This window comes from Canis lupus, chromosome 33 (assembly GCF_003254725.2).
Source record: "Canis lupus dingo isolate Sandy chromosome 33, ASM325472v2, whole genome shotgun sequence".
Taxonomy (NCBI): domain Eukaryota; kingdom Metazoa; phylum Chordata; class Mammalia; order Carnivora; family Canidae; genus Canis; species Canis lupus.
The window spans coordinates 14,362,358-14,389,621 of record NC_064275.1 but is presented as its reverse complement, the minus strand read 5'-3'; the positions used below and the strand labels follow the sequence as shown (position 1 = coordinate 14,389,621).

Below are 27,264 nucleotides of genomic sequence, written 5' to 3'. Positions count from 1 at the left end.
ACAAATGATGCATGGAGAAAGAGTCAATCATTGCTAGTAATAGGAAACTTTGTTGGCCTTCAGCCTAGGAATATCTAAATAATCAATAATATATAATAATAATGTATATATGATATATACTCTGTACTCTCAAAATAGGGAATGTACTTCTTATCAGTGCTCTTGAAATATTCACAAGGATGACTGTACACTGAGCCACCAAAAAGCCTGGTGGGGACAATGTGTCTATCAAAATTACAAATGCATAAACCTTTTGATCCAGAAATTGCACTTTTAGAAATTGATCATATATACATACTTATACAAATATAAAATTATCTATTTACAAAATTACCTATTTTATATGTCATTACAAAATACTTTGTAGAGTAAAATATTGAGAAGGCCTAAATGTTTAACAAAAGGTCTGGTTAAACGAATTGTTGTACAATACATTAGAATATGATGAACCTGTAAAGAGAAGTTTTTTAAGTACTAATAAAGATCTTTAGGATGTATCTTTACTGAAAAAGTAAGATGCAGACTGCATATACAGTATACTACCATTTTTCTCTACCTCAAAAAAAGTGAAGAAAACTTACTTATATATACTTCTGTAAGAAGTATAAACAAATCTCTGGAAAGATAAAAATAGTGGATTGTGAACTGGACAAATGAAATGGAGCAGTAAGGAGACTTTAAGAAATAATACTTTTAAATATGTATGTTGTTTAATGTGAATTTATTATCTGCATAAACATCTAAAAAGAATGTCAATTTGAATGCCTTTTATTTCTTTTTGTTGCCTGATTGCTGAAGCTAGGACTTCTAATACTATGTTGAATAGCAGTGGTGAGAGTGGACATCCCTGTCTTGTTCCTGATCTTAGGGAAAAGGGTCCCAGTGTTTCCCCATTGAGAATGATATTTGCTGTGGGCTTTTCATAGATGGCTTTTAAGATGTTGAGGAATGTTCCCTCTATCCCTACACTCCAAAGAGTTTTGATCAGGAATGGATGCTGTATTTTGTCAAATGCTTTCTCTGCATCTATTGAGAGGATCATATGGTTCTTGTTTTTTCCCTTGTTGATATGATCTATTACATTGACTGTTTTATGAGTATTGAACCAGCCTTGCATCCCGGGGATAAATCCCACTTGGTCCTGGTGAATAATCTTCTTAATGTACTGTTGGATCCTATTGGCTAGTATCTTGTTGAGAATTTTTGCATCTGTGTTCATCAGGGATATTGGTCCATAATTCTCCTTTTTGGTGGGGTCTTTGTCTGGTTTTGGAATTAAGGTGATGCTGGCCTCATAGAACGAGTTTGGAAGTACTCCATCTCTTTCTATTTTTTCAAACAGCTTTAGTAGAATAGGTATGGTTTCTTCTTTAAACGTTTGATAGAATTCCCCTGGGAAGCCATCTGGCCCTGGACTTTTGTGTCTTGGGAGGTTTTTGATGACTGCCTCAATGTCCTCCCTGATTATTGGCCTGTTCAGGTTTTCTCTTTCTTCCTGTTCCAGTTTTGGTAGTTTGTGGTTTTCCAGAAATGTGTCCATTTCTTCTAGATTGCCTAATTTATTGGCATATAGCTGCTCATAATAAGTTTTTTAAATTCAAATTGGCAAAGAAGAAGTCAACTCCCCCTCTTTGCAGATGACATGATACTGTACATAGAAAACCCAAAAGACTCCACCCCAAGATTGCTAGAACTCATACAGCAATTCGGCAGTGTGGCAGGATACAAAATCAATGCCCAGAAATCAGTGGCATCTCTGTACACTAACAATGAGACTGAAGAAAGAGAAATTAAGGAGTCAATCCCATTTACAACTGCACCCAAAAGCATGAGATACCTAGGAATAAACCTAACCAAAGAGGTAAAGGATGTATACTCTAAAAACTACAGAACATTTCTGAAAGATATTGAGGAAGACACAAAGAGATGGAAAAATATTCCATGCTCATGGATTAGAAGAATTAATATTGTGAAAATGTCAATGCTACCCAGGGCAATTTACAGATTTAATGCAATCCCTATCAAAATACTATGGACTTTCTTCAGAGAGTTGGAACAAATCACCTTAAGATTTGTGTGGAATCGGAAAAGACCCCGAATAGTCAGGGGAATATTGAAAAAGAAAACCATATCTGGGGGCATCACAATGCCAGATTTCAGGTTGTACTACAAAGCTGTGGTCATCAAGACAGTGTGGTACTGGCACAAAAACAGATACATAGATCAATGGAACAGAATAGAGAACCCAGAAGTGGACCCTCAACTTTATGGTCAATGAATATTCGACAACGCAGGAAAGTCTATCCACTGGAAAAAACGACAGTCTCTTCAATAAATGGTGCTGGGAAAATTGGACATCCACATGCAGAAGAATGAAACTAGACCATTCTCTTACACCAGACACAAGGATCAAAATGGATGAAAGATCTAAATGTGAGACAAAAATCCATCAAAATCCTAGAGGAGAACACAGGCAACATCCTTTTTGAACTTGGCCATAGGAATTTCTTGCAAGATACATCCATGAAGGCAAGAGAAACAAAAGCAAAAATGAATTATTGGGACTTCGTCAAGATAAGAAGCTTCTGCACAGAAAAAGAAACAGTCAACAAAACTCAAAGACAACCTACAGAAAGGGAGAAGATATTTGCAAATGGCCTATCAGATAAAGGGTTAGTATCCCAGATCTATAAAGAACTTATTAAACTCAACAGCAAAGAAACAATCCAATCATGAAATGGGCAAGAGACATGAAGAGAAATCTCACAGAGGAAGACATAGACATGGCCAACAAGCACATGAGAAAATGCTCTGCATCACTGGCCATCAGGGAAATACAAATCAAAACCACGATGAGATATCACCTCACACCAGTGAGAATGGGGCAAATTAACAAGGCAGGAAACCACAAATGTTGGAGAGGATGCGGAGAAAAGGGAACCCTCTTACACTGTTGGTGGGAATGTGAACTGGTGCAGCCACTCTGGAAAACCGTGTGGATGTTCCTCAAAAAGTTAAAAATAAATCTGCCCTATAACCCGGCAATTGCACTGCTGGGGATTTACCCCAAAGATACAGATGCAGTGAAATGCCGGGGCACCTGCACCCCGATGTTTATAGCAGCAATGGCCACAATAGCCAAACTGTGGAAGGAGCCTCGGTGTCCATCGAAAGATGAATGGATAAAGAAGCTGTGATATATGTATACAATGGAATATTACTCAGCCATTAGAAGTGACAAATACCCACCATTTGCTTCAACATGGCTGGAACTGGAGGGTACTATGCTGAGTGAAATAAGTCAATCAGAAAAGGGCAAACATTATATGGTCTCATTCATTTGGGGAATATAAAAATTAGTGAAAGGGAATAAAGGGAAAGGAGTGAAAATATCAGTGAGGGTGACAAAACATGAGAGACACCTAACTCTGGGAAATGACCAAGGGTAGTGGAAAGGGAGATGGGCGGAGGGTTGGGGTGACTGGGTGATGGGCACTGAGGGGGGCACTTGGCGGGATGAGCACTGGGTGTTATGCTAAATGTTGGCAAATTGAACTCCAATTAAAAAAAAAAACAAAAAGAAATAATGCTATGAGTTTATAGAAGATAAAGCAATGAATTCTTTGGAGGATCAGGGGAAGTGAACTAGAAGCAAGAAAAACAAGATGATAGAAAATAGTTCAATCAAGAGATGATAAAAAGCTTTATACAATTTGATGACTTGAGGCTAGTACAAAATTTTGGATTTCAAAGATTGAAGTGGAGAAATCTGTAAAGTTCCTCAGTGGAGAGGATTGAGAGTGACGATGGCCCAAAGATAACCCAGCCATGGTGTCTGGGTGTTTGGTGATGTCGCTAATCAGGAGAGGAAATGCACCAGGAAGTACCGGTTGAGGGTGATGTGGTATAGAAGTAACATAATTCCATTTTGGAAGGGTTGTCTTGAAAGATGCCTGCAGTTTATGGAATGTTCCAAGAGGCATATGGGTCTCAGGACAGAGAAAAAGGGACCATTTCAAAATCCGTGCAGGCCATCCACATCAGAAAAGTTTTCAGCAGAGAGCAGAACCAACCTTTAATCAGTCAGGACTCTCAGTTTTTGGGGGGAAGGATACTTAGAAGAGGAAAGTAAATTTTAATGTCCTAGAGAATCTGGCCATTGAGCTGGTTACCACACTGGTGTTTGTGGCACAGTAAACATTAATGGATGTACTACCATAAAGGAGGTCCAAGCAGACCCCTAACTTGGGTCATATCCCAAGGGGAGTGGACCTGAGCCTGGGTGCAGGTCCTGTATTACTCTCCATCTTCTCTCTGTTTCATTAACATCCCATCATTTTAACATGACCATCATCATCACAAAATACTAGTTTTAAAGGTTTTTTTTTTTTTTTTTTTTTTTTTTCAGGGAGAGCAAATGCTTCCTCTCACTCTAGATGTGCCTCTAAGTACAAGCAACATCCAGTTATAAGGGACACAATCAAAGGCAGTCTACCCTCAAAAGTCCCTTGAAGTTCTGGCCCCAAGCTCTGAACTAGACAGAGCTATTGCTGCAGGTCAGGATTCATTCCAGATGCTGGGACCTGCAAGCAGGGAACAAAGGGTCTCCAGAGAAAGGAGACAGGGGCTGTGGAGACATGTTTGATACAGTCATGCCCTGAAATTGCTCATGAGATATCTGGTCTGTGATGCTTTGACAAACCATTGCATTCTCTTAGGCTACCCAGTTGCCACTGATCACAACACTGCTGCAGCTTATCTAAACTAAAAGGGACCCCTTAAATTATCAGGGAGGATGTGCAATCTTGACACTCCTTTAAGAAATGAAGATTATTGAATTATTGTAATATTCCAGTTGAAAGTTCTTTTTACTTACATTCGTCTAATGATTTTTTTTCTATAAAAGCCTCAGTTTGTACCAACAAGTAGGATCACTGAGTTCACTACTACCTGCCAAACTTCAACATCTAAGGTGAATAATTAAAGTAGGATTTAGCCATTTGTGTCATGTTTCCCATATGAAGGGTAAGACTTTTATCAAGGGCCAAGTGTCACCATCGTTAATGAGGTTCAGAGAGTGAAGCACTAATACATATTTTTAACTATTATTTTTTGATTTTATTAGAGTGATACATGTTTAATAGGAAAAACTTACAGAATAAAGTAAATAAGATACAAAAGAGAATTTAAATCTCCCATTATCTTACTGTCTGGAGTTGATGACCATTTTAGATATTTTAATGTATTTTCCATATTTTCTATGGTTTATATATGTGTCTGTGTACGTATGTAATCGTATATATAGAGAGAGACATTGACTAATTCAGTCTATGGATATGTATTTGCCTAGAAATATGTTTTCTATGTGATTCCTACATTGTTTCTTTGTGTTTCCCAAATGTCCAATTATCCAATTACATTATATTCTTCTAATGTCTGTTATCTGAAGTTTACATTTTAGAGAGAATATTTTTTTAACCTGTAGGGCTTTTCAGTTATACCAATCACACACAAACGTGTGTGAGCACACGTGGAAAACTGCAACTTTAGTTATTCATACTTCATAACAGGAAGGTAAATACTTCCAACAGGAATACTTCCATACTTCCAACAGGACTGGTAAATCCCAGCCAACCCTGAGCTAGATTACTGACATGCTTGCACCAGGGAACCAAAGGCAAGTAAACCTCTGTTGGGAGGAAGTCAGGAAGCACACTGTGTCCTCCATCCGTAAGTCTTCTGCATCCTCAGAATCAGAAGATTTCTTGGCTCAGGCCAGCTCTACGGAATTGAATTCTGAATGAGCCATCACAATGATATATACTTGCTAAAGTCCATCTTCTACAGCTCTGCTTTTTAAAGTGTTTTTAAAGTGTTTATGAGTAATAAGTATCACCCAATACCATCAGGTTTTGAGGGAAATTATAATTAATTATAAATAAGGTGGCTACCAAATAATGAAAGTATGATCTTTATTATTTAAGGAAAGTACGAAAACACAGAAATTCAGGCCTTGGGGTGATGACTTGAATGAAGAGTCTCTTGCATCCTTTGAGCTTTCTGTCAGCCACAGAGGCAGGAAGACAAACACAGAAGGGTTGGACTCTGATGTGGAGTACGTTTTGGACACTAAAATGAAGAGGTCTACACAGAAGAAAGTGAAGCCTCAACAACACAGACATCCAGCAGCCCTGCCGGAAAACACCCGACTAGCCCAGAGGTCCCAGGTATTTGTTTTTCTTTTCTTATCCACAGATGTATAGTAATTAATTTATTCTAGAAATAGCATTAGGTAAAGTTTTGCTTCATTGTCATGTTTTTAAGGCACCCTAATTAAAGCATACATACATATTGTCTCTCAGTTTCCAGGACAAGGTCTCAATTTCTTTCTTTTTCTTAATTAATTTTTAAATTTTATTTAAATTCAATTTGCCAACATATAACACCCAGTCTCATCCCATCAAGTGCCCTCCTTAGTGCCTTTCACCCAGTTACCCCATCTCCCCACCCACCTCCCCTTCTGCAACCCTTTGTTCGTTTCCCAGAGTTAGGAGTTGCTCATGGTTTGTCTTCCTCTCAGATTTTTTTTGCCACCCAGTTTCCCCTCCTTCCCTTATGGTCCCTTTCACTATTTCTTATATTCTTCCACATATGAGTGAAACCATATGATGATTGTCCTTCTTCAATTGACTTCTTTCACTCAGCATAATAAGGTCCCAATTTCTATTTTTTCTTCTTTGTTCTCTTTTGGAGGAAATGTCAGATGTCTCATATCAGCACATCAGCACAGTATGTAATGCTCAGCCAAATGAAGGGCCCCAAAGAGTGCCTGCATGGGAAAAGGATTTAAAATCTGTGTTTAAGAGAAAAGTATTCATAGAGAGTAAGCCTGTAATCTTGAGGATTCTGCATTCAGTGCTTTAGAGCAAAAATGCTGAGCCAAATTTTATAATAGGTAGTTCCCCCAGTAGTCAAGGTTCTGGAAAAATGGGATATGAACTCGATAATCCATTTAAGTGGTAAGACTGATTTTAACAAATGTACCACCCCACAATTTCCAAATGAATTTGTTTCACCTTCATTCTGACAATATTATTCTTTTTTTTTTCTTTTTTTTTCTAATTTATTTTTTATTGGTGTTCAATTTACTAACATACAGAATAACCCCCAGTGCCCGTCACCCATTCACTCCCACCCCCCGCCCTCCTCCCCTTCCACCACCCCTAGTTCGTTTCCCAGAGTTAGCAGTCTTTACGTTCTGTCTCCCTTTCTGATATTTCCCACACATTTCTGACAATATTATTCTTATTTAATTCCTTTTTGAGAACTTGTTCTCAGATTTAGCTTATAATAATAAGAATACCTATGATTGAATGGTCATTTACCTTGTGCCAGATTCAGTTGGAGGTTGTAACGGACAATATCTCACTGCCATTTAAAAATTTTTATAAGGCAAAATGCGTTGTCTAGTTTATCTGCCTTGTTTAGCAAATTTGATTTCTAATGCCTTCTTACTATATCCCAAAACTAAATTTACCTTTAAAAGGTAGAGATGAGTTACCAGAGAAAATATTCAAATGCATTGCCATAGGCTCTGAAAGCAGTAAACTAATTTGATCAACAAATATCTACTGAACTTTGCCTTGTGTAGAGATACTGTGTTAAGCATTATGGGGAACAAGATGTTTTAGGCATTGTTCTTTCTTTTTTTTTTTTTTTAATTTATTTTTTATTGGTGTTCAATTTACTAACATACAGAATAACCCCCAGTGCCCGTCACCCATTCACTCCCACCCCCCGCCCTCCTCCCCTTCTACCACCCCTAGTTCGTTTCCCAGAGTTAGCAGTCTTTACGTTCTGTCTCCCTTTCTGATATTTCCCACACATTTCTTCTCTCTTCCCTTATATTCCCTTTCACTATTATTTATATTCCCCAAATGAATGAGAACATATAATGTTTGTCCTTCTCCGACTGACTTACTTCACTCAGCATAATACCCTCCAGTTCCATCCACGTTGAAGCAAATGGTGGGTATTTGTCATTTCTAATGGCTGAGGAATATTCCATTGTATACATAAACCACATCTTCTTTATCCATTCATCTTTCGTTGGACACCGAGGCTCCTTCCACAGTTTGGCTATCGTGGCCATTGCTGCTATAAACATTGCGGTGCAGGTGTCCCGGCGTTTCATTGCATTTGTATCTTTGGGGTAAATCCCCAACAGTGCAATTGCTGGGTCGTAGGGCAGGTATATTTTTAACTCTTTGAGGAACCTCCACACAGTTTTCCAGAGTGGCTGTACCAGTTCACATTCCCACCTCCAGTGTATGAGGGTTCCCTTTTCTCCGCATCCTCTCCAACATTTGTTGTTTCCTGCCTTGTTAATTTTCCCCATTCTCACTGGTGTGAGGTGGTATCTCATTGTGGTTTTGATTTGTATTTCCCTGATGGCAAGTGATGCAGAGCATTTTCTCATATGCATGTTGGCCATGTCTATGTCTTCCTCTGTGAGATTTCTGTTCATGTCTTTTGCCCATTTCATGATTGGATTGTTTCTTTGGTGTTGAGTTCAATAAGTTCTTTATAGAGCTTGGAAACTAGCCCTTTATCTGATATGTCATTTGCAAATATCTTCTCCCATTCTGTAGGTTGTCTTTGAGTTTTGTTGACTGTATCCTTTGCTGTGCAAAAGCTTCTTATCTTGATGAAGTCCCAATAGTTCATTTTTGCTTTTGTTTCTTTTGCCTTCGTGGATGTATCTTGCAAGAAGTTACTATGGCCGAGTTCAAAAAGGGTGTTGCCTGTGTTCTTCTCTAGGATTTTGATGGATTCTTGTCTCACATTTAGATCTTTCATCCATTTTGAGTTTATCTTTGTGTATGGTGAAAGAGAGTGGTCTAGTTTCATTCTTCTGCATGTGGATGTCCAATTTTCCCAGCACCATTTATTGAAGAGACTGTCTTTCTTCCAATGGATAGTCTTTCCTCCTTTATCGAATATTAGTTGCCCATAAAGTTCAGGGTCCACTTCTGGATTCTCTATTCTGTTCCACTGATCTATGTGTCTGTTTTTGTGCCAGTACCACACTGTCTTGATGACCACAGCTTTGTAGTACAACCTGAAATCTGGCATTGTGATGCCCCCAGATAATGGTTTTCTTTTTTAAAATTCCCCTGGCTATTCGGGGTCTTTTCTGATTCCACACAAATCTTAAAATAATTTGTTCTAACTCTCTGAAGAAAGTCCATGGTATTTTGATAGGGATTGCATTAAACGTGTATATTGCCCTGGGTAACATTGACATTTTCACAATATTAATTCTGCCAATCCATGAGCATGGAATATTTTTCCATCTCTTTGTGTCTTCCTCAATTTCTTTCAGAAGTGTTCTATAGTTTTGAGGGTATAGATCCTTTACATCTTTGGTTAGGTTTATTCCTAGGTATCTTATGTTTTTGGGTGTAATTGTAAATGGGATTGACTCCTTAATTTCTCTTTCTTCAGTCTCATTGTTAGTGTATAGAAATGCCACTGACTTCTGGGCATTGATTTTGTATCCTGCCACGCTACCGAATTGCTGTATGAGTTCTAGCAATCTTGGGGTGGAGACTTTTGGGTTTTCTATGTAGAGTATCATGTCATCGGCGAAGAGGGAGAGTTTGACTTCTTCTTTGCCAATTTGAATGCCTTTATTGTCTTTTTGTTGTCTGATTGCTGAGGCTAGGACTTCCAGTACTATGTTGAACAGCAGTGGTGAGAGTGGACATCCCTGTCTTGTTCCTGATCTTAGGGGAAAGGCTCCCAGTGCTTCCCCACTGAGAATGATATTTGCTGTGGGCTTTTCATAGATGGCTTTTAAGATGTCGAGGAATGTTCCCTCTATCCCTACACTCTGAAGAGTTTTTATCAGGAATGGATGCTGTATTTTGTCAAATACTTTCTCTGCATCTAATGAGAGGATCATATGGTTCTTGGTTTTTCTCTTGCTGATATGATGAATCACATTGATTGTTTTACGGGTGTTGAACCAGCCTTGTGTCCCGGGGATAAATCCTACTTGGTCATGGTGAATAATTTTCTTAATGTACTGTTGGATCCTATTGGCCAGTATCTTGTTGAGAATTTTTGCATCCATGTTCATCAGGGATATTGGTCTGTAATTCTCCTTTTTGGTGGGGTCTTTGTCTGGTTTTGGAATTAAGGTGATGCTGGCTTCATAGAACGAATTTGGAAGTACTCCATCTCTTTCTATCTTTCCAAACAGCTTTAGGAGAATAGGTATGGTTTCTTCTTTAAACGTTTGATAAAATTCCCCTGGGAAGCCATCTGGCCCTAGACTCTTGTGTCTTGGGAGGTTTTTGATGACTGCTTCAATTTCCTCCCTGGTTATTGGCCTGTTCAGGTTTTCTATTTCTTCCTGTTCCAGTTTTGGTAGTTTGTGGCTTTCCAGGAATGCGTCCATTTCTTCTAGATTGCCTAATTTATTGGCGTATAGCTGTTCATAATATGTTTTTAAAATCGTTTGTATTTCCTTGGTGTTGGTAGTGACCTCTCCTTTCTCATTCATGATTTTATTAATTTGAGTCTTCTCTCTCTTCTTTTTAATAAGGCTGGCTAATGGTTTATCTATCTTATTAATTCTTTCAAAGAACCAACTCCTGGTTCTGTTGATCTGTTCCACAGTTCTTCTGGTCTCGATTTCGTTGAGTTCTGCTCGAATCTTTATTAACTCCCTTCTTCTCTTGGGTGTAGGATCTATTTGCTGTTTTTTCTCTAGCTCCTTTATGTGTAAGGTTAGCTTTTGTATTTGAGTTCTTTCCTGTTTTTGAATGGATGCTTGTATTGCGATGTATTTCCCCCTTAGGACTGCTTTTGCTGCATCCCAAAGATTTTGAACGGTTGTATCTTCATTCTCATTAGTTTCCATGAATCTTTTTAATTCTTCCTTAATTTCCTGGTTGACCCTTTTATCTTTTAGCAGGATGGTCCTTAACCTCCACGTGTTTGAGGTCCTTCCAAACTTCTTGTTGTGATTTAGTTCTAATTTCAAGGCATTATGGTCTGAGAATATGCAGGGGACAATCCCAATCTTTTGGTATCGGTTCAGACCCGATTTGTGACCCAATATGTGGTCTATTCTGGAGAAAGTTCCATGTGCGCTTGAGAAGAATGTGTATTCAGTTGAGTTTGGATGTAACGTTCTGTAGATATCTGTGAAATCCATCTGGTCCAGTGTATCATTTAAAGCTCTCGTTTCTTTGGAGATGTTGTGCTTAGAAGACCTATCGAGTATAGAAAGAGCTAGATTGAAGTCACCAAGTATAAGTGTATTATTATCTAAGTATTTCTTCACTTTGGTTAATAATTGATTTATATATTTGGCAGCTCCCACATTCGGGGCATATATATTGAGGATTGTTAAGTCCTCTTGTTGAATGGATCCTTTAAGTATGATATAGTGTCCCTCTTCATCTCTCACTACAGTCTTTGGGGTAAATTTTAGTTTATCTGATATAAGGATGGCTACCCCAGCTTTCTTTTGAGGACCATTCGAATGGTAAATGGTTCTCCAACCTTTTATTTTCAGGCTGTAGGTGTCCTTCTGTCTAAAATGAGTCTCTTGTAGACAGCAAATAGATGGGTCCTGCTTTTGTATCCAGTCTGAAACCCTGCGCCTTTTGATGGGGTCATTAAGCCCGTTCACATTCAGAGTTACTATTGAGAGATATGAGTTTAGTGTCATCATGATATCTATTCAGTCCTTGTTTTTGTGGAATGTTCCACTGAACAACTTCTTAAAGGGGAATTTTAAGAGTCCCCCTTAAAATTTCTTGCAGAGCTGGTTTGGAGGTCACATATTCTTTTAGTTGCTGCCTGTCTTGGAAGCTCTTTATCTCTCCTTCCATTTTGAATGAGAGCCTTGCTGGATAAAGTATTCTTGGTTGCATGTTCTTTTCATTTAGGACCCTGAATATATCCTGCCAGCCCTTTCTGGCCTGCCAGGTCTCTGTGGAGAGGTCTGCTGTTACCCTAATACTCCTCCCCATAAAAGTTAGGGATTTCTTGTCTCTTGCTGCTTTAAGGATCTTCTCTTTATCTTTGGAATTTGCAAGCTTCACTATTAAATGTCGAGGTGTTGAACGGTTTTTATTGATTTTATGGGGGGATCTCTCTATTTCCTGGATCTGAATGCCTGTTTCCCTTCCCAGGTTAGGAAAGTTTTCAGCTAGAATTTGTTCAAATACATATTCTGGCCCTCTGTCCCTTTCGGCGCCCTCGGGAACCCCAATTAAACGTAGGTTTTTCTTTCTCAGGCTGTCGTTTATTTCCCTTAATCTATCCTCATGGTCTTTTAATTGTTTGTCTCTTTTTTCCTCAGTTTCCCTCGTTGCTATCAACTTGTCTTCTATGTCACTCACTCGTTCTTCCACCTCGTTAACCCTAGTCGTTAGGACTTCTAGTTTGGATTGCATCTCATTCAATTGATTTTTAATTTCTGCCTGATTAGCTCTAAATTCTGCAGTCATGAAGTCTCTTGAGTCCTTTATGCTTTTTTCTAGAGCCACCAGCAGCTGTATAATAGTGCTTCTGAATTGGCTTTCTGACATTGAATTGTAATCCAGATTTTGTAACTCTGTGGGAGAGAGGACTGTTTCTGATTCTTTCTTTTGAGGTGAGGTTTTCCTTCTAGTCATTTTGCTCAGTGCAGAGTGGCCAAAAGCAAGTTGTATTGGGAAAAAGAGAAAAAGAGAGGAGAGAAAGAAGGAAAGAAAAGAGAAAAAAAAAGGGAAGAAAAAAAAAAGAAGAAGAAAAAGAGAAAGAAAAAGAAAGGAGAAAAAAGTGGGGTGGGGGAAGGAAACAAATCAAAAAGCAAAACAAAACAAAACAAAACAAAACAAAAAAAAAGAACCACGGGGGATTCTGATTCTGTGTACTTTAAGTCCCTTGGCTTCCCCTGGAACTTGTCCGTCCAGCTGGTGTTCTGGGGGAGGGGCCTGTTGTGCTGATTCTCAGGTGTTAGCACTTGGGGGAGCTGCTGTGCCCCTGCCTGGTGCAGGGCTCAGTGGGGGTTGTTTACCCCGTGAGGCCCCAGGAGCAACAGCCCCAGTGGCGGGGCCAGCTCTGCAGCCCTGGATTCAGCCCCCGCAGTAGCTCCGGAGCTCTTCATCTGCAGGGCCTGGAGGCTCCGGGGCGGGGCCGCTGCTCTGCTCAGCTGGGGCAGGAGCGTCCTTGCTGTCCTGGGCCCTCCCGGCCTCTGCCTGTCCCGGGGGGAGGCCGGATCCTGGGCTGTGTCCCGGCGCCCTGTGCTCGGGGCCTGCGCTGTTGGATTCGCGCTCCTGCCCCGCAGCCCCCTCCGCGGAGCCGCCCCCAGCCCCTCGGAACTGCTCCTGGAACCGCGCAGCCCCCTCCGCACGGAGCCTCTTCCTCCGCCCGAGCCCCTCCGAGCTGCTCCGGGTCCCGCCGGGTTCCCCGTGCGCGCTGCAGCCCTTAGGGAGCTCGGCGCACTCTCCTGGGCGCGCAGTTGCTCTGTTAGTGTCCCCGGGAGCCCGAGGGCATCCCCGCCCTCCTGGGTCCTGCTCCACCTCCCTGGAGCCCCTTTCCCCCGGGGAGGTCGGTGCAGCTCCTGCTCCTCCGGGACGGGGCTCTCCTGTCCTGGGGACCCTCGCCCCGGCCTCAGCCCGGCTCCTCGCGGCCCCTCCCGCTTGGAGGCCTTTTGTGTCTTTATTTCTTTTTCCCCATCTTCCTACCTTGATAGAAGCGCGAACTCTTCTCACTGTTGCATTCCAGCTGGTCTCTCTTTAAATCTCAGGCCGAATTGATAGATTTTCAGGATAATTTGAAGGTTTTCTAGGTAATTTGGTGGAGAGAGGTGATTTGGAGACCCTACTCTTCTGCCATCTTGTTCCTTCCCCCCGCCGGCATTGTTCTTTCAAAAGGAATTATCCTGAACAACTGTTACACTGCGGAAATATCTCACATGTTCTTTTATAAAATCTTTGGCAAACAGTGTATAGACTCTTCTAGAAAATCTTTAGTGACAGAAACTTACTACCTCCTAAGTTCACCTTTCTCATTACATTTTTGGGTAACTCATTCTCTTAAAATATTTGAAGTCCAGTTCCCTGTAATTTTGAAATTTGAGCCCTAAATCTTTCTTTGAGGCTATAGAAAAAACCCTATCTACAATTGACAGAATTATTTGTCATAGTTACTTTGAATTATATACGTACAAGTTTATAGATACAGGAGATAATTATTTAACCTTTGCCATGTCTAAAATACTGCATGTTTATAATATAAAAATTATTATATCACTTTATAGTCATATCTCTTTTAACCCTGATTTCCATTTGTTAACTGGACAGTTTCAAGATTTGGAATTTGTTGACATATTTTATGAGTAGATTGCAAACTGTTAAAACATATAAATGATTGAGAAGTTGAAGTGTGCACAGGTGTTAAAACATTTTAGACTTTCAATATAGAGATTCATTAAGTGTGAGGTGTGTGTATGAAATCATCTATTATGTATACCATTCAGTATGCTAGCCAACTATGGGGGATTTAACTGTGAGCACACCCACACACGGTCCCTACCCATGTTAAACTTACCTAGAGCAGAGATTCCAATAATCAGACAAATGTAAACTACTATTGTGGCAGTTTTTAGTGATTTAGTAGCATGAGTACTTGTAATAGGGGATTTGACCCTGCCTGGGAAGATTGACTGGAAAAAAATGATGAAAAATCCTGAAAAAATGATGACTGAATTTTTAGGCTTGAGTTCCAGTTGGTAAAAAGAGGGGAAGAGCATTTCCAAACAATGCAGACACGTGTGAAAAAAGGATGCTGGTGAAAAAGAGTATCTTAAGAAAGCAAAGAAGCTCTAGCAGGGTGGAGACGGAAAGGGGCTAAGGTGGGAGATGTGTAGAAGTGAGCAGAACCATGCAGGTCCTCTAGGCTTTGACAAGGGGTTTTGCATGTATCCTAAAAGCAATGGGACACCATTGAATGGAAGTGATGTGATTATATTTTCCTCTAGAAAAGATTGCTGGCTGAGCGTGGAAGCCTGCAATGTGTGGGCGGAGCAGTCGGGGGAGCTGTTAACAGTGGTCTGGTGGGGAAGCACTGGCAGCTTGGGCTGGGGTCATGGCGGTGAAGCAGAGAGGAGTGAGTGTGTGTGTGTGTGTGTGTGTTCCTTGTGTGTTTGTCTTGAGGAGGGGACACTGACCCACGTTGGTGATGTTTTGGGTTTAGAAGGTGAAGCAGAGGGAAATGGCTAGGACAGTTTCTGGCTCTTGCACCTGGTTGGGTGGTGGTCCCATTCTTTGAAATAGAGAATCCTAGAAAGTGGCTGGGCCTGTGAGGGGCAATCAGTTTCTGTAGTTTGAAGCCTCGAAGAGGACATGCCAAGGGAGGAGTAAGAGTAAGAAGAGAAGAGAAACTAGACGGAAGGCTGAGGGATTTTCCCATCTAGGGGCTGGCTGTCAGGGTGAGCATGCTCAGGGGATGGTGAAGGAATGGCCAGACAGGAAGAGGACATACCAGGAGCTTGTTTCATCAGTAAAGCCTAGAGGGAGAAAATGTCAGTTCAAGGAGAGGTAGTCAGAGAGGTTAGATTCTATTGAAAGGCCTGAAAATGTCCATTTACTTAACGACTTAGGGGTACTAGGGATGATCTCAGGAAGAATTTTGTTGTTTTTTGTTGACATGAAGGGGATGGAAACCAGATTAGAATGGAATTATTAGCAAGAAGAAGGTGAAGACATGGAGAGAGTTTGTATGTCAACTTTTGGAAATGTAAGATCATTTCACTTCAGAAGATACTCTAGACAAAAATCTAGAATCGAGGCAGAGAGATCAGGAGACTCTGAAATTCCCTAACATTTGAAAAATGAGTTTAGCCAACCAAGTTTTAAACTGCAACTGAAACAAGTTGCAATTACTTGAGGATTATTTGCAGTAAATACCTAATATCCTGTCTAATAAGCACACCGGGCATTACCACTACCAGAGGAGGTTTAGAAAGCGCATGGAATTAGGAAGGCAGATATGCTCCGCGTCAGTCTTACAATGTGCTCCGAAAGCTTGATAGCAATGGCTCTGCAATTAGCTAATGTTTTAGCTTAAATGTACCACAGTTTGGCTTTATTAACCCAAGTAATTAATTGTTCTTCCTAGAGAATTGTTTTAATCACACCCATGTGTTTCTCAGAAGGTTCTACCTTCTTCATCCTAAACCATGTTTCCCTCATCTCCTGAAAGCAAGACTCCCAGTAAAAATAATATTCTTGTTGTTTCTTACATCTGCAGCTGTTAATTCCTTTTAATTTTCTCTCAGTGCCTTTCGTTAATCTGTTTCACTGAACAAACACATGTTAAGCATTTATGCTGGGCCAGGTGCTAAGGACTCAGACTGACACAGTTCTTGCTCCCCAGAAGCTGAGTCTACCTGTAGCCATTCCAGTCAAAGGAGACTTCTCCCTGCATCACACGTTTTGTTTTTTTTTTTTTTTTTCGTACCAGGTGTTTCTCATCTTTTCAAATATGAGGATTTGTTTTTAAAAAATGACTGCAGACATCTCATGTAATACCAAGCATGCCTAGTATCTGTTGATTAAGAACTACAGGAGAGAAAGCCATCAGAGATATTTTGAAGTGAATGCATGTCTTATGTCCCTACAGCAACATATACATAAATTTTAAGAACAATGTGTATATTCATGTCAGACATTATTTATTCAGTGTATGGGCAGTAATTCATGGAGATCATTTGCAAAATACTATAAGCCCTTTGATTCACTGTGGAGCCCCATAGTCTCAGCCACTCATTTCACAGTTAATTTGCCTGATACTCTTTTTTTTTTTTTATTGTTGTGTATTGTTATTTAACTTTTACAAGTGCTTATTTAAATCACATGCTTCTTCAGGGCAAAGATCAGAAATTGAATTTCCCCGTTTATCCCACAGAAGTTTGCTTCTGTATGGAAGTGAATAGAGGCTGAATAAATGTGGCTTAATGTATACCAGTGATTGCTACTAACCCTTATATATCTTCTGTTAATATCTTGGAAAATGAATAGGAAGCAGAGTCAAAACATTATGCAGGAGTGCAAGGCTTTGATTGGAGTTGAAACAAGTGACAGTGATCCAGATATAATCTTGGTGAGATAAATTTTATAGGTTAAATGACACCTTGAGTTTGATTCACGTTCATGAAGATTAAAGGAATTTAAGAAGCATGTCATACTAGTACCTCAAAGTAACTGTGAAACAGTTAATAACCTAGTTTTTAGATGAAGAAACAAGACTCAGAAAAGTTACATATCCAAGGTTACACAGGAACTAGTGAAAATAGAACTGGGATTTGTACCTCCAGACCACTAGTCCATGATGCTTTTCACATTAGCAGTCAGGGTGAGAAAGATTTAATAGTATGCAAACCCATATAAATTATATCTATAACTTGAAGGTCATCCTGAACCCTGCATGCCCTAAGCATATGACCCTTTCTATAATTCATAGTATGGATCCCCACCAGAAAGTGACTTAACTGACTTACCTTAGGCCACTGCCAAAAGCCCTAGAGAAATCTATTAAAGAAATACAATTGTATTTGTTTATCCTCTAGATTATGTATCCCTGATTCTGACTTTGGTGGTCCTTATCGAAGAACTATGTGTCTGACTCTCCTGTAGATCGCAGCAGAGTTGCTTTGTCTCACTGATCACAGTAAGGAAGAAAGCCTTTGGTATTTAGAAAGAACTGACTCAAGGACTGGCCACGTGAGGAACACTTCATCTGCAAAGCCATGTGACAGACATTGTCCGTTATGCCATTTAGTGTTCTTTGTACTGTAATTTAAGAGTTCATTTAGACATCAGAATTTAATGTCAAGAAAAAAAGCTATTTGGTGCTTCCTTTTATCAGAATATGAACTGTATCGCTCACTGTAGTTCTTTTTACTTAGATCGGGAAGAAGCTCATACCAAATTTTAAATAAGAATAACTCTAGTCACCTAGATGGTTGCTGTCTGTTGACGTAATATAAGGGAGAGTATTGAGACGGGGACCTGGCCTCGCCTGGGTGGCTCTGTGGGTTACGTGTCAGACTCTTGATTTTGGTTCAGGTCATGATCTCAGGGTGGTGAGATGGAGGCCCGTGTTGGGCTCCCTGCTGGGCAGGGAGCCTGTTTAGGATTCTCTCTCTGCTCCCCACCTGAGTGTGTGCGTGCTCTCTTTCTCATCCTCTCTCTCTCTCAAAAAAAAAAAAAAAAAAAAAAAGAAAGGGACATGGTCTCATTGTACTTGCCTTTAGGTAGGATTATTTGGAATTGTAGATTAACTTTTATTTACCAGTGAGCCAATAAAGACCTTATGTCTTCTGACTGCGGCCTAATTTCTCTGCCTGTCAACAGAAAATCATTGTCAGAAAGTACACAGTACGTACACAGTATAACAATAACGGAGGTTTTCTTTAAAAATTTTTTTTCATCATGGGATATTTCACACATAGTACCATCAACTCCTTTGTTCCCGTTTTGCGGCTCCATGGTGACCAGATCACGGCCAGTATCGTCTCACCTGCATTCCCTACCTGCCCCCTCACCCCCAGGCATCACATCACTCCATCCATAAACCATCATTGCTTTCAGAAGCCCTCTGAAGGGACGCTGAGAAGGTTTAGGAGTAATTTGTCAAAGGGAGCAGGAAAAACCTTCATATTGACAAAAAGGAACAACTAAATCCAGGACGTGAAGAAAGGAGACACCAAAGCATTTTTCAAAAGGAAAAGAATCAAAATTCAATCAGCCAGCAGAAAGGAAGAGGAAGGGCAGCTAGTGTTGGAGAGCACCACCGCCTCTTCGAAGCAGGACGTGATGCAGCTGCACCTGTGAGCAGTACTAGTCACGGCCTGCTTTCCAGAACTTTTGTTGGCATGTTTTTCACGTATCCATCCTCGTCACCTCCCTAAGCTTTGCATACGCCTTTTAGCAAGTACTTTTTTCAAAATTAGATATGACATTTATATTAAAATTGTCATGGGTTTTTAATGTAATATTTCTCAAGTTTTATGTTGTGTCTTATGCACACACGTGTGTGTAGTAGGGTTTATTTGTGCCCCATTGATCCTAGCAGGAAGTCTGTTCTCAAACTCAGGGTGCCTAATTTATTTAGATAAATACGAATTATCCACGGATGCACATTAATTTCTGTGTTTGGCTGTAGTTGCAGTAATTCTAGTAGGAGATAATTGCTTCTGGATGTTTGTACGTACTTTTCTAAAACTCGGAAGTTAAAAAATGATTCTTCTTAACCCCTGGGCTCTACCCAGTTCTCTTCTACCTGTAGTGCTTACATGCGTGTGTGTGTATGTGCTTTAATTCTGACTCTGTCCCTGACTCATTTAAAGAAGGAAGACACTCAGGGCTAACAGTGCTGCAAGAGGTTCTCACTTAGAGAAGAAGAATTAGCTACTACACAGGACACTTCTCACTCCCTTGCAACCAGGTGGTTTTTATTGTTTTGGTGAATTTACTGGGGCCCAGGGCCTTATTTTCAAGTGTAATGGGCTTAGAAATATATGTTCAGCACATCACAGAAAGCCCATCTCACAGGGATGATTTTACATTATCCAAACTGATGAGACTGTTGCATAGCATCATAATAGCAGTTGGGTCATTCGAAAGATAAATACAGCCTCTACCCAATCGGAAGGCGCACGCTGACCTACACTGTGCACTCTCTCCCTTTATGCCAGTGTGCCTGGGCTGGCCGATTACAGTCTGACAGGTGCTGGTGAGTTATGGGCCTGAATATTTAAAAGGCTTCCAGCTAAGGCAGGCTGCCGCGTCCACCTCCCCCCAAGAGCACGATAGTGACAGTGTTGCCACTGTGACCGACTCTACCACTAAACGGGCACTAGCCCAGCGCCCAGGCCCTGTCTCACCTGCGCTCCTAGGTGTCCCTTTTTCTTATGGAGAACAAGTCCATTGTGGTAAGCACATTCTTTCCTTGGCTGTGTCTGTCCATCTGCCTTCTGAAAGGATTTTTTTTTTTTTTCATAGTAGCGTGCTTCATCTTTCTCTCCTCCAAGCTCTGGGCACACCTCACGCTGGCTCTCCTACCAACTATTGCGCACCTTCACCTGAAATGATGAGAGCATTGATGGCTTTTCAGACCTCTCTCGAATCTGAGCACTGCCAATTACTGCTGCCATGTTAGCATCCGTTCTCCTACGTCATCTCATCTGCTGTGGCTTAGGGTTACGACAGTTTGACCTCTTTTCCTAAATTCTTCCTCTTCTCATTCCACCTCATGCTTGATTGAATGTTCTTCATATTCTTTTCTCTCCAAGGCCCCTGGTCTATTGAAGCTATTTTTTTTTTTAAGAAAAACGTATTCTTTGGTTTTATTTCTTTTCTCATTGAGATAATGCTCATTTTCTAGCCATTTTTAATGTTTGTCTTTTTGTTCTCCACCATGTCTCACACTTAACATGCTCCCAGATCATTTATGTGGCACTGGGCTTCATTTTCCTTTTCTCCAGTTGCTTCTGATCCCATAGTTTGCTGGTGTCACCTCTGTGGCGTTTTTTTTTTTTTTTCCCCTTCTCAATATTAATTTATGCTTGGCCTTTTAGCCAGCGCAGTCTATTCATTTTCAAAGTCCATGCAATAAGAGTGTTCTTGGTAAGACCTTGCATGTCATTTGGCACTGTGGAAGTCTCCAACTGGGATTCAGTTAAAACTCTAGGCATTTTTTAGAAATTAAAAAACTGTCATGAAAATAATGAGGAATTTTTTAAGAACATCTTAAACCCCTTCAAAATGCCCTGGGTAGCCTCCCCGTTGGACCTTTGGAGACATTACATGTGGGGCTATCCGTTTGCCCTGCAGCAAGCTTCTTTCATTATTTTTCATAATCTTGTCAGCACAGGTACGGTTTCCTCCACCACTTCAGGGTAACTAATGTGACCCAGATTTATTATCTCTGACCCTGTAAAACCATTCTGAAATTGTACTGTGTGTGTGTGCCTGTGTATGTGTGTTTTAGTGGGGTGAGCCTTTCCTCTTTCTTTGTTGCCATGATGAAACTCAGGTACTGTGCTTCACTTGTATAATCTCACCTAATTTTCTTTGTAACTTGAGGGATAAATTCTCTTTTCCTCTCCATCTTACAGGCAAGGAAAATAAACTTGCTCAGGATCACACTGCCAGGAAGTGGTCACCTTGAACCGTAGCTGTTCAGCTTGAGCCCCCACTTTCTTAACCATATCTCCTTATGACTTCTCCCTTTATCATCCATCTCCGTATACTGTCCCCCATATCCGTTCACCCAGCCCATTGGTTGGAGTACACAGATACACTTTACTCAGGGCTGAGGATTTCAAGGTACAAATAAATACCGCATTGATTAACATTCAGCATTTTGGCATAGACAGGTTTCTTGCATTCCATAGATGGGCCTTCTCCAGGCAAGAGTTCTGAATTCATTTAAAAAAATCAATCCATCCTCCTTGCCCACATCAAGCTAACTTCCCTTTAGTTCATTTCTCCTGTTATCCACCTTAAATATGACCTTTCCATTAAAGTTATTTTCTGCTTAAGACCTGGCTCTTCTCTTTCCAGGCACCCCAGACTCACATAGAAATCATCAGGATCATCACCCCAGGGATGATTCCTGGAAAGGAGAATCTTCTCCACATCCAGAATGACTACTTGTAGTAACATGGTTGTGGTCATAACTTGATCACCAACCCCTTCCATGGGCTGGTGTTACCTGACCTTTGGCCTCCAGAAAATCCTATTGTTTTTCATCTTCCAGGCTCAAAATACATACCCTGTCTTCTCTTGATTCTGAACTCTGTCTCAGGCATTTCCAAACCCATGTGTAAAGTTCAAATTTTGTTCCAGTTAACCCCAAATGGGAAGGAAGTAGACATTCTTTTAGGTCACCTCTTAGATGCTGAGCCTCTGCGGGAAGGAATCAATGTCTGAGTAAAGGTTGCTATAGTTTCTGCTTTACTAGATCATTACCCTGTGGTACAGTTGTAATTAAGAATTTGTCTTAAGTTCAATTAAAAACGCGAGAGCGCTGCTATGTGATATATTGGCAATTCAGCTTTACTCCAGGCAAAAATTTGGCATATGAACCTCGTACCCCATTGCTGCCCCTCAAAATGAAGCCATCTGATCAATTGGCACTGCACCATGCTTAAAGAAGCCATAAAAATAAAAGCAAAACAGAGGAACTAGACTACCAAGCATCCTAGCAAAGAGGTTACAGTCTCAAGTTATGTCACCAGATGAGATAAAGGAAGAGACTATACAGATTAGATGTCCTAGGGGGTCTGTTCTGAGAGGTGACTGGGAAAATTAGCTTGCCAGCCTACAGCAGATGGTCAGGAAAGCAAATGATCAATTTGAAGAAAGCTTCAAAATTCAGGAATACCAGGGGAATGACATTATCCATGCCAACAGTAAATCAGAGGAGTTGAATGAGAATAATTTCTGAGACTCAAGCCAGAGTGTGAAAGTACCAACTTTTTGTTGCACATGTGCATGCTTTTATTCATCTTCAGAGAGCATGTGCTCCAAATTGACATTATGCATATTTTCTGACTCTAATATGAAACATTTACCTTCTTCCTAAATACTAGTATTTGTTGTTTTTCCATATTTTATAATAATCTTTTTTTTTTTCTGTTTCTGCTCTGAATATCAATGGCAAACCCCAGGTTGCTAGAACAGTAAAAACATCTGTCATGGTTACTTCAAGTTGGGTTAGACTTGCCTAGTTAATAACCAAGAACCATACTACCTTTTTGATTGGCCTGACTTGAACCTTTTTGTCCTCTGTGGTCATTTAGGTCTTTTTTGGCTTGCACCTGGTCTCAAGAGCAGATTGGCAGATGGCATTTCATTTTCCCAATCTGCATACATTTAAAAAATTTTGATGGCTAGATCATCGTTGACAGATGTATTTTAAGAGTTTGGCAATGGGAAGCCCTGTATTTGCTATGAAAGATGTAACCTCCAGTGTCTAGCCCAGAATGTGGCACTTTCTGGGGCTAAAAAAAGACATGTGAATAAAGGAATGAGTAGATGGAACCATCTTCCCGTCTCAGAATGAAGTCCTTAACACTTACACCTCATTAGTTTTTTGGGACATCTTTCAAAAGAGACTGATTCCAGCTTCAGAAAGTCATCAACCAGCTCTGAATCTCTAAGGCCACTGACAGAGTCTCCATGGTATATTAGAAAAGCTGAGGGACATCTGGAATAGCTGATGAGTCTCCAGTGTCTAGATCTATGGTAGCAAAAACAACTAAACCATGACACCCAGAAACAACAGTTAATGGGGGAACCTACAATGGTGTTGCAAGAACGTGATTTCAGATGATCGAAATTGCCTTAATGTTAAAAGCAGGCCATTTCTTAGTTTTCCAGGTTGATAATGTTACCATTGCCTCTGTATGAACTTGTGTAATGCTGTGATTGTTGCTAACAGTATCAGGAATTTCACAGGCAGAGCCAGCTCCTTTATGAGATAAAAACCAGAGCTACCCTAAGGGCTCTGGAGGAAAAAATGTCTCTACTCACTCTCCACAGTATAATTCATCAGCTCACCAGCAGACTTACAACAGACACGGAGACAGTGTGTGATACAGCCCCTGATGTAAAGGAAGATCTCGTCAGCAACATTTGAGTCTGAATTTCCAGTGCCAGTGTGGACTACTAGCAGCTGGGCACCAGTTAAGACAAATGTATCGAACAATATTGTATCAGATATTTTGAGAGACACCAAATAAATATATTTATATATGATCCTTCCTCAAAACGAACAAGAAAATTGGAAGATAATTTTACAAAACCACGTTAGCATTATTTTACAGAAAGTTGACAGACACTGCCCTCTGACAGACCCACCTAGGTTCAAAGTCAGATCTACATGCCGCTAAGTCAGTTGTATCAACTTATGGTCTTCTGTTTTCATATCTAGAAAATGGAAATAATACTACCTACTCTCAAAGTTGTTGCAAGAATTAATGGGATGATTTGTGACAGAATAAAAATGATTATTGGTGTTATGAGAAACATTTTTAAAAAGCATTTTCTGGGATTCCGAAGAGGGCAAATTCAACCTTTATTGGTTGGGCCAGGAGATGGGAGTAAAAAAATGAAAATTGAGAGAGTGAAATTGCTTTGTGGAAGCAAATGGAGAGCTGGAGGGGGTGCATGTGAGGGGTTGGGGAAAGGAAGAGGGTCATCCCAGAAGCCAAAAAAACATGGTGCTGCAGAATTGGCGAGGCTGGAGGGGAAAATGGGGGGAGAGAGGTGAGTAGGCAGCCAGTGGTGGAAGTAGTAGAAATAGAGGTGCTTCAGGGTGATTCAAAAGAGACTTTTGCATTATGTGACCACTTCCTCCATTTCGCAACACAATCTTTAGTAAAAACTGTACATCTTTTAATGTTTTGTAGAGTTGGATTTGTTTTTGGGAGATGGACCCAAGTTTTGAATTCTGCTGTGAAGTATCATGCTAGGATCAGGGCTCCTATAGGATCCTGGTCTTATCTAGGCTACATAGATACGATGCTTGGCTATTAATAAAAAAACTGTTTGTAATTTACTGTTAATAGTTTTTCAGAGAAAAGAAGAAATCCACATGGGCTGGAGTAACTTAAAAGGACATTTTGGAAAGAGTAGGATTTATTCTTGTCTTGGAAGGTGGGAAACAGAGGAGAGAGAGGTGTGTCCTGTTAGAAGTGTGTGGGCAAAGATGTGGAGGCAAAAGTGTACGTGGTGCATATAGGGAATTCTGACAGCCTTCTGGTTATAGCAGAGGGTGTTTGTTAAGAAGTACTGACATTGTGCTCACATATCTTAGAATCCCATTGAGAAGGGCTCTGAAAGTCAGACATGGAGTTCGTACTTGATATAGGACAAGTCAGGACGTGTGGAAAGGTTTCGAGGAGGAACATTTGATCGTGGAGATTTTATATAGGAAAACGAATTGGGTTATGGTGATGCTGCTGTCCTGGATGGAGGAGAAGCTAACGACCAAAAGGAGTATCTGCTGCCTAAAGATTGCAGTATAATGATGAGGAAAACTAGCCATTTGGAAGGAAAAAGCAGAGATCGGAGAGGAGTGTGGAAGAATGAACAGTGAGAGCAGTTTGGGGCAGCCTGGAACAGCATGTTGCTGCCAATAGGAAGAGAGGAGCCGACAGGGGATCTGAATATGCACCCATGGGACTGAAGATTTGACGTTTCAGCAAAATGTTCAAGTGCATATGTCCTGAAGTCAGTTGGAAATGAGCTGGAGCAAAGATGGAAAGTTAGGGTTGAGGATGCTGATCAGGCCAGAATTTGCATAAGGGTGATAGTTGAACCCTCTGAAATTGTAATGGGTTCACTGATGGATTAAGTGTAGACAGAAAAGTCAATATCCCGGGAGACTTGGGAAACAGAAGGTTATAGAAATCAAGGGAAGAAGGAATGGCAAGAGACTTCCTCATGCTTCCCATCTCAGTAAAGGGCACCGCCATGCACAGCTACTTGGGCAACAGCCTAGGAGGCATCCTGAATTCTTCTCCTTTCACAGCTGGCACTCAACCTGTCAGCCAGTCGTGCCCAATCAACCTCTGAATGTTCATCGACATCTCTCGTCGAGGCTACAGTGGTGGCCCTCCCTGCAAATGACTTCACTGCCCCTGGTGGCATCCACAGTCTCAAACTCTGTTTCATCTAAAAGACAGGTCTTACCACCCTCCTACTCGGAACCCTCCAGTGGCTTCTGCTCACACTTGGAACAGAATGCCATGTCCTTGCTATGCCCTCCAAGGCCTCTACCACTTCATCCCTCCTTTCACTTCACTGTGGCCTCCCTGACCTTCCTTGGCCTCCCACACCCTGAGCGTATTTTTGCTTCCCTGGCTTTTCCGTTGCTGTTTGCAGTGCTGGGACTCCACTCTCCCCAGCCCCCAGCGACATGCACATACTGCCGGGACTTTCTAGGATTCTGTGAGTACTGTCACAGACATGGGGGAGACAGCAAGAAGAGAATAGACACTGCTCCCTATCCTCGTGGTGCTTCCCTTCCATCAAGGGACCCAGACCACACATAAGACAAATAAGGAAGCTGTGTTGCAAGGTCAGTGATGGCAAGAGCTCAGGAGAAAAGGAAAGCAGAGGAAAGGGGATAGGAAGGGTCAGGGTCAGGTGTAGAGAGGGTGAATGAGTACAGTTCTGTAGAGTTGGCATGAAAGGCCCTGCTGAAGGATGTGTGAGGAAGAACCAGAAAAACGTTTGGAGGAGCAAGCGGATCAACAGCAAACAAGCCAAGGCATCAAGAGAGGAGAACATGTGTGTGGCAAAGCGGGTAGGGAGGAGGAGACATGGGGGGTGTGGGGTGAGAGCGGCGAGGCCCAGGGAGGCAGCTGGGCTTGGGTGCGGGGACTTAGGCCTTCCTGCATCTCTTACCCGGGTTACTTCTCTTCACAGAACGTAACGTTACCTGACATCATATCACGTATCCAGATTTTTTATTTACTTAACATCTCTTTTTCCCTCACTATTAATGGTTTGTGAATAAGCTTCACAAAGGCAGGACTTTGTATTCTTCATCAGAACAGCATCTGACCCATACTGGGAACTCAGTTTTATTGATTAAATTTGTGGATGAGAGAGAGAAGCCTAGAACGTAACGTCCACTACGGAAGAGCAAAAACAGAAAGGGCCTTTGAATGCGGCAAGAAGGCGTTCCTGGCCTGGGAGTTTTTTCGGGTCCTTGATAATAACAAATGCTTGTGTTGGAACTAGAGGGGCAAAGAACTAGAAGGAAGGAAAGCAGGCGGAGTGACGCCAACCGGATCTTAAGCATCCTTAACAACAGAAGTAACACAGCTGACGGTTTGTTTCTTCCCCTCTCTCTAACTTATTTATGATTTATTTATCCTCTTAAATAGATACTTCACCAAATTGCATCCCTTGGAGAACTGACAAATCCCACTCTGCTCATTGTTAACATAATTTTAATTAAGGCATCTAAAACCCCATGTTAAGACTTGACTATAATCTCATTTACTGTGTGGGAGGTGTTACCTGGTTCGTGACTGAGATAAAATCTTAGGAAGGAGATATCCCCAAACTGCAGAGCATGAAACACAGTTACGCCTGAGAGACTGAAGAACCCTCTGTAATGAAATGAAGTAATGTATATGAAAGAGCTTTGTAAGCAGTATCAAAATATGCAAAT

General features: G+C 41.0%; 1 protein-coding gene across 3 annotated transcripts in view; it reads left to right on the top strand.

Annotated features, from left to right (window-relative positions):
* The window catches only part of MORC1 (MORC family CW-type zinc finger 1), a 190,452-nt gene that overhangs the window by 109,432 nt on the left and 53,756 nt on the right, over window positions 1-27,264 (top strand). For all 3 annotated transcript variants that reach the window (XR_004811644.2, XR_003147905.3, XM_025478165.3), the window contains exon 18: window positions 5,985-6,227. Coding sequence is in view for 1 of the 3 variants with exons in the window: in XM_025478165.3 (XP_025333950.3) it covers window positions 5,985-6,227 (243 nt within the window). In the remaining 2 variants the exon portion in view is untranslated. The remainder of the gene's footprint in view (window positions 1-5,984; window positions 6,228-27,264) is intronic.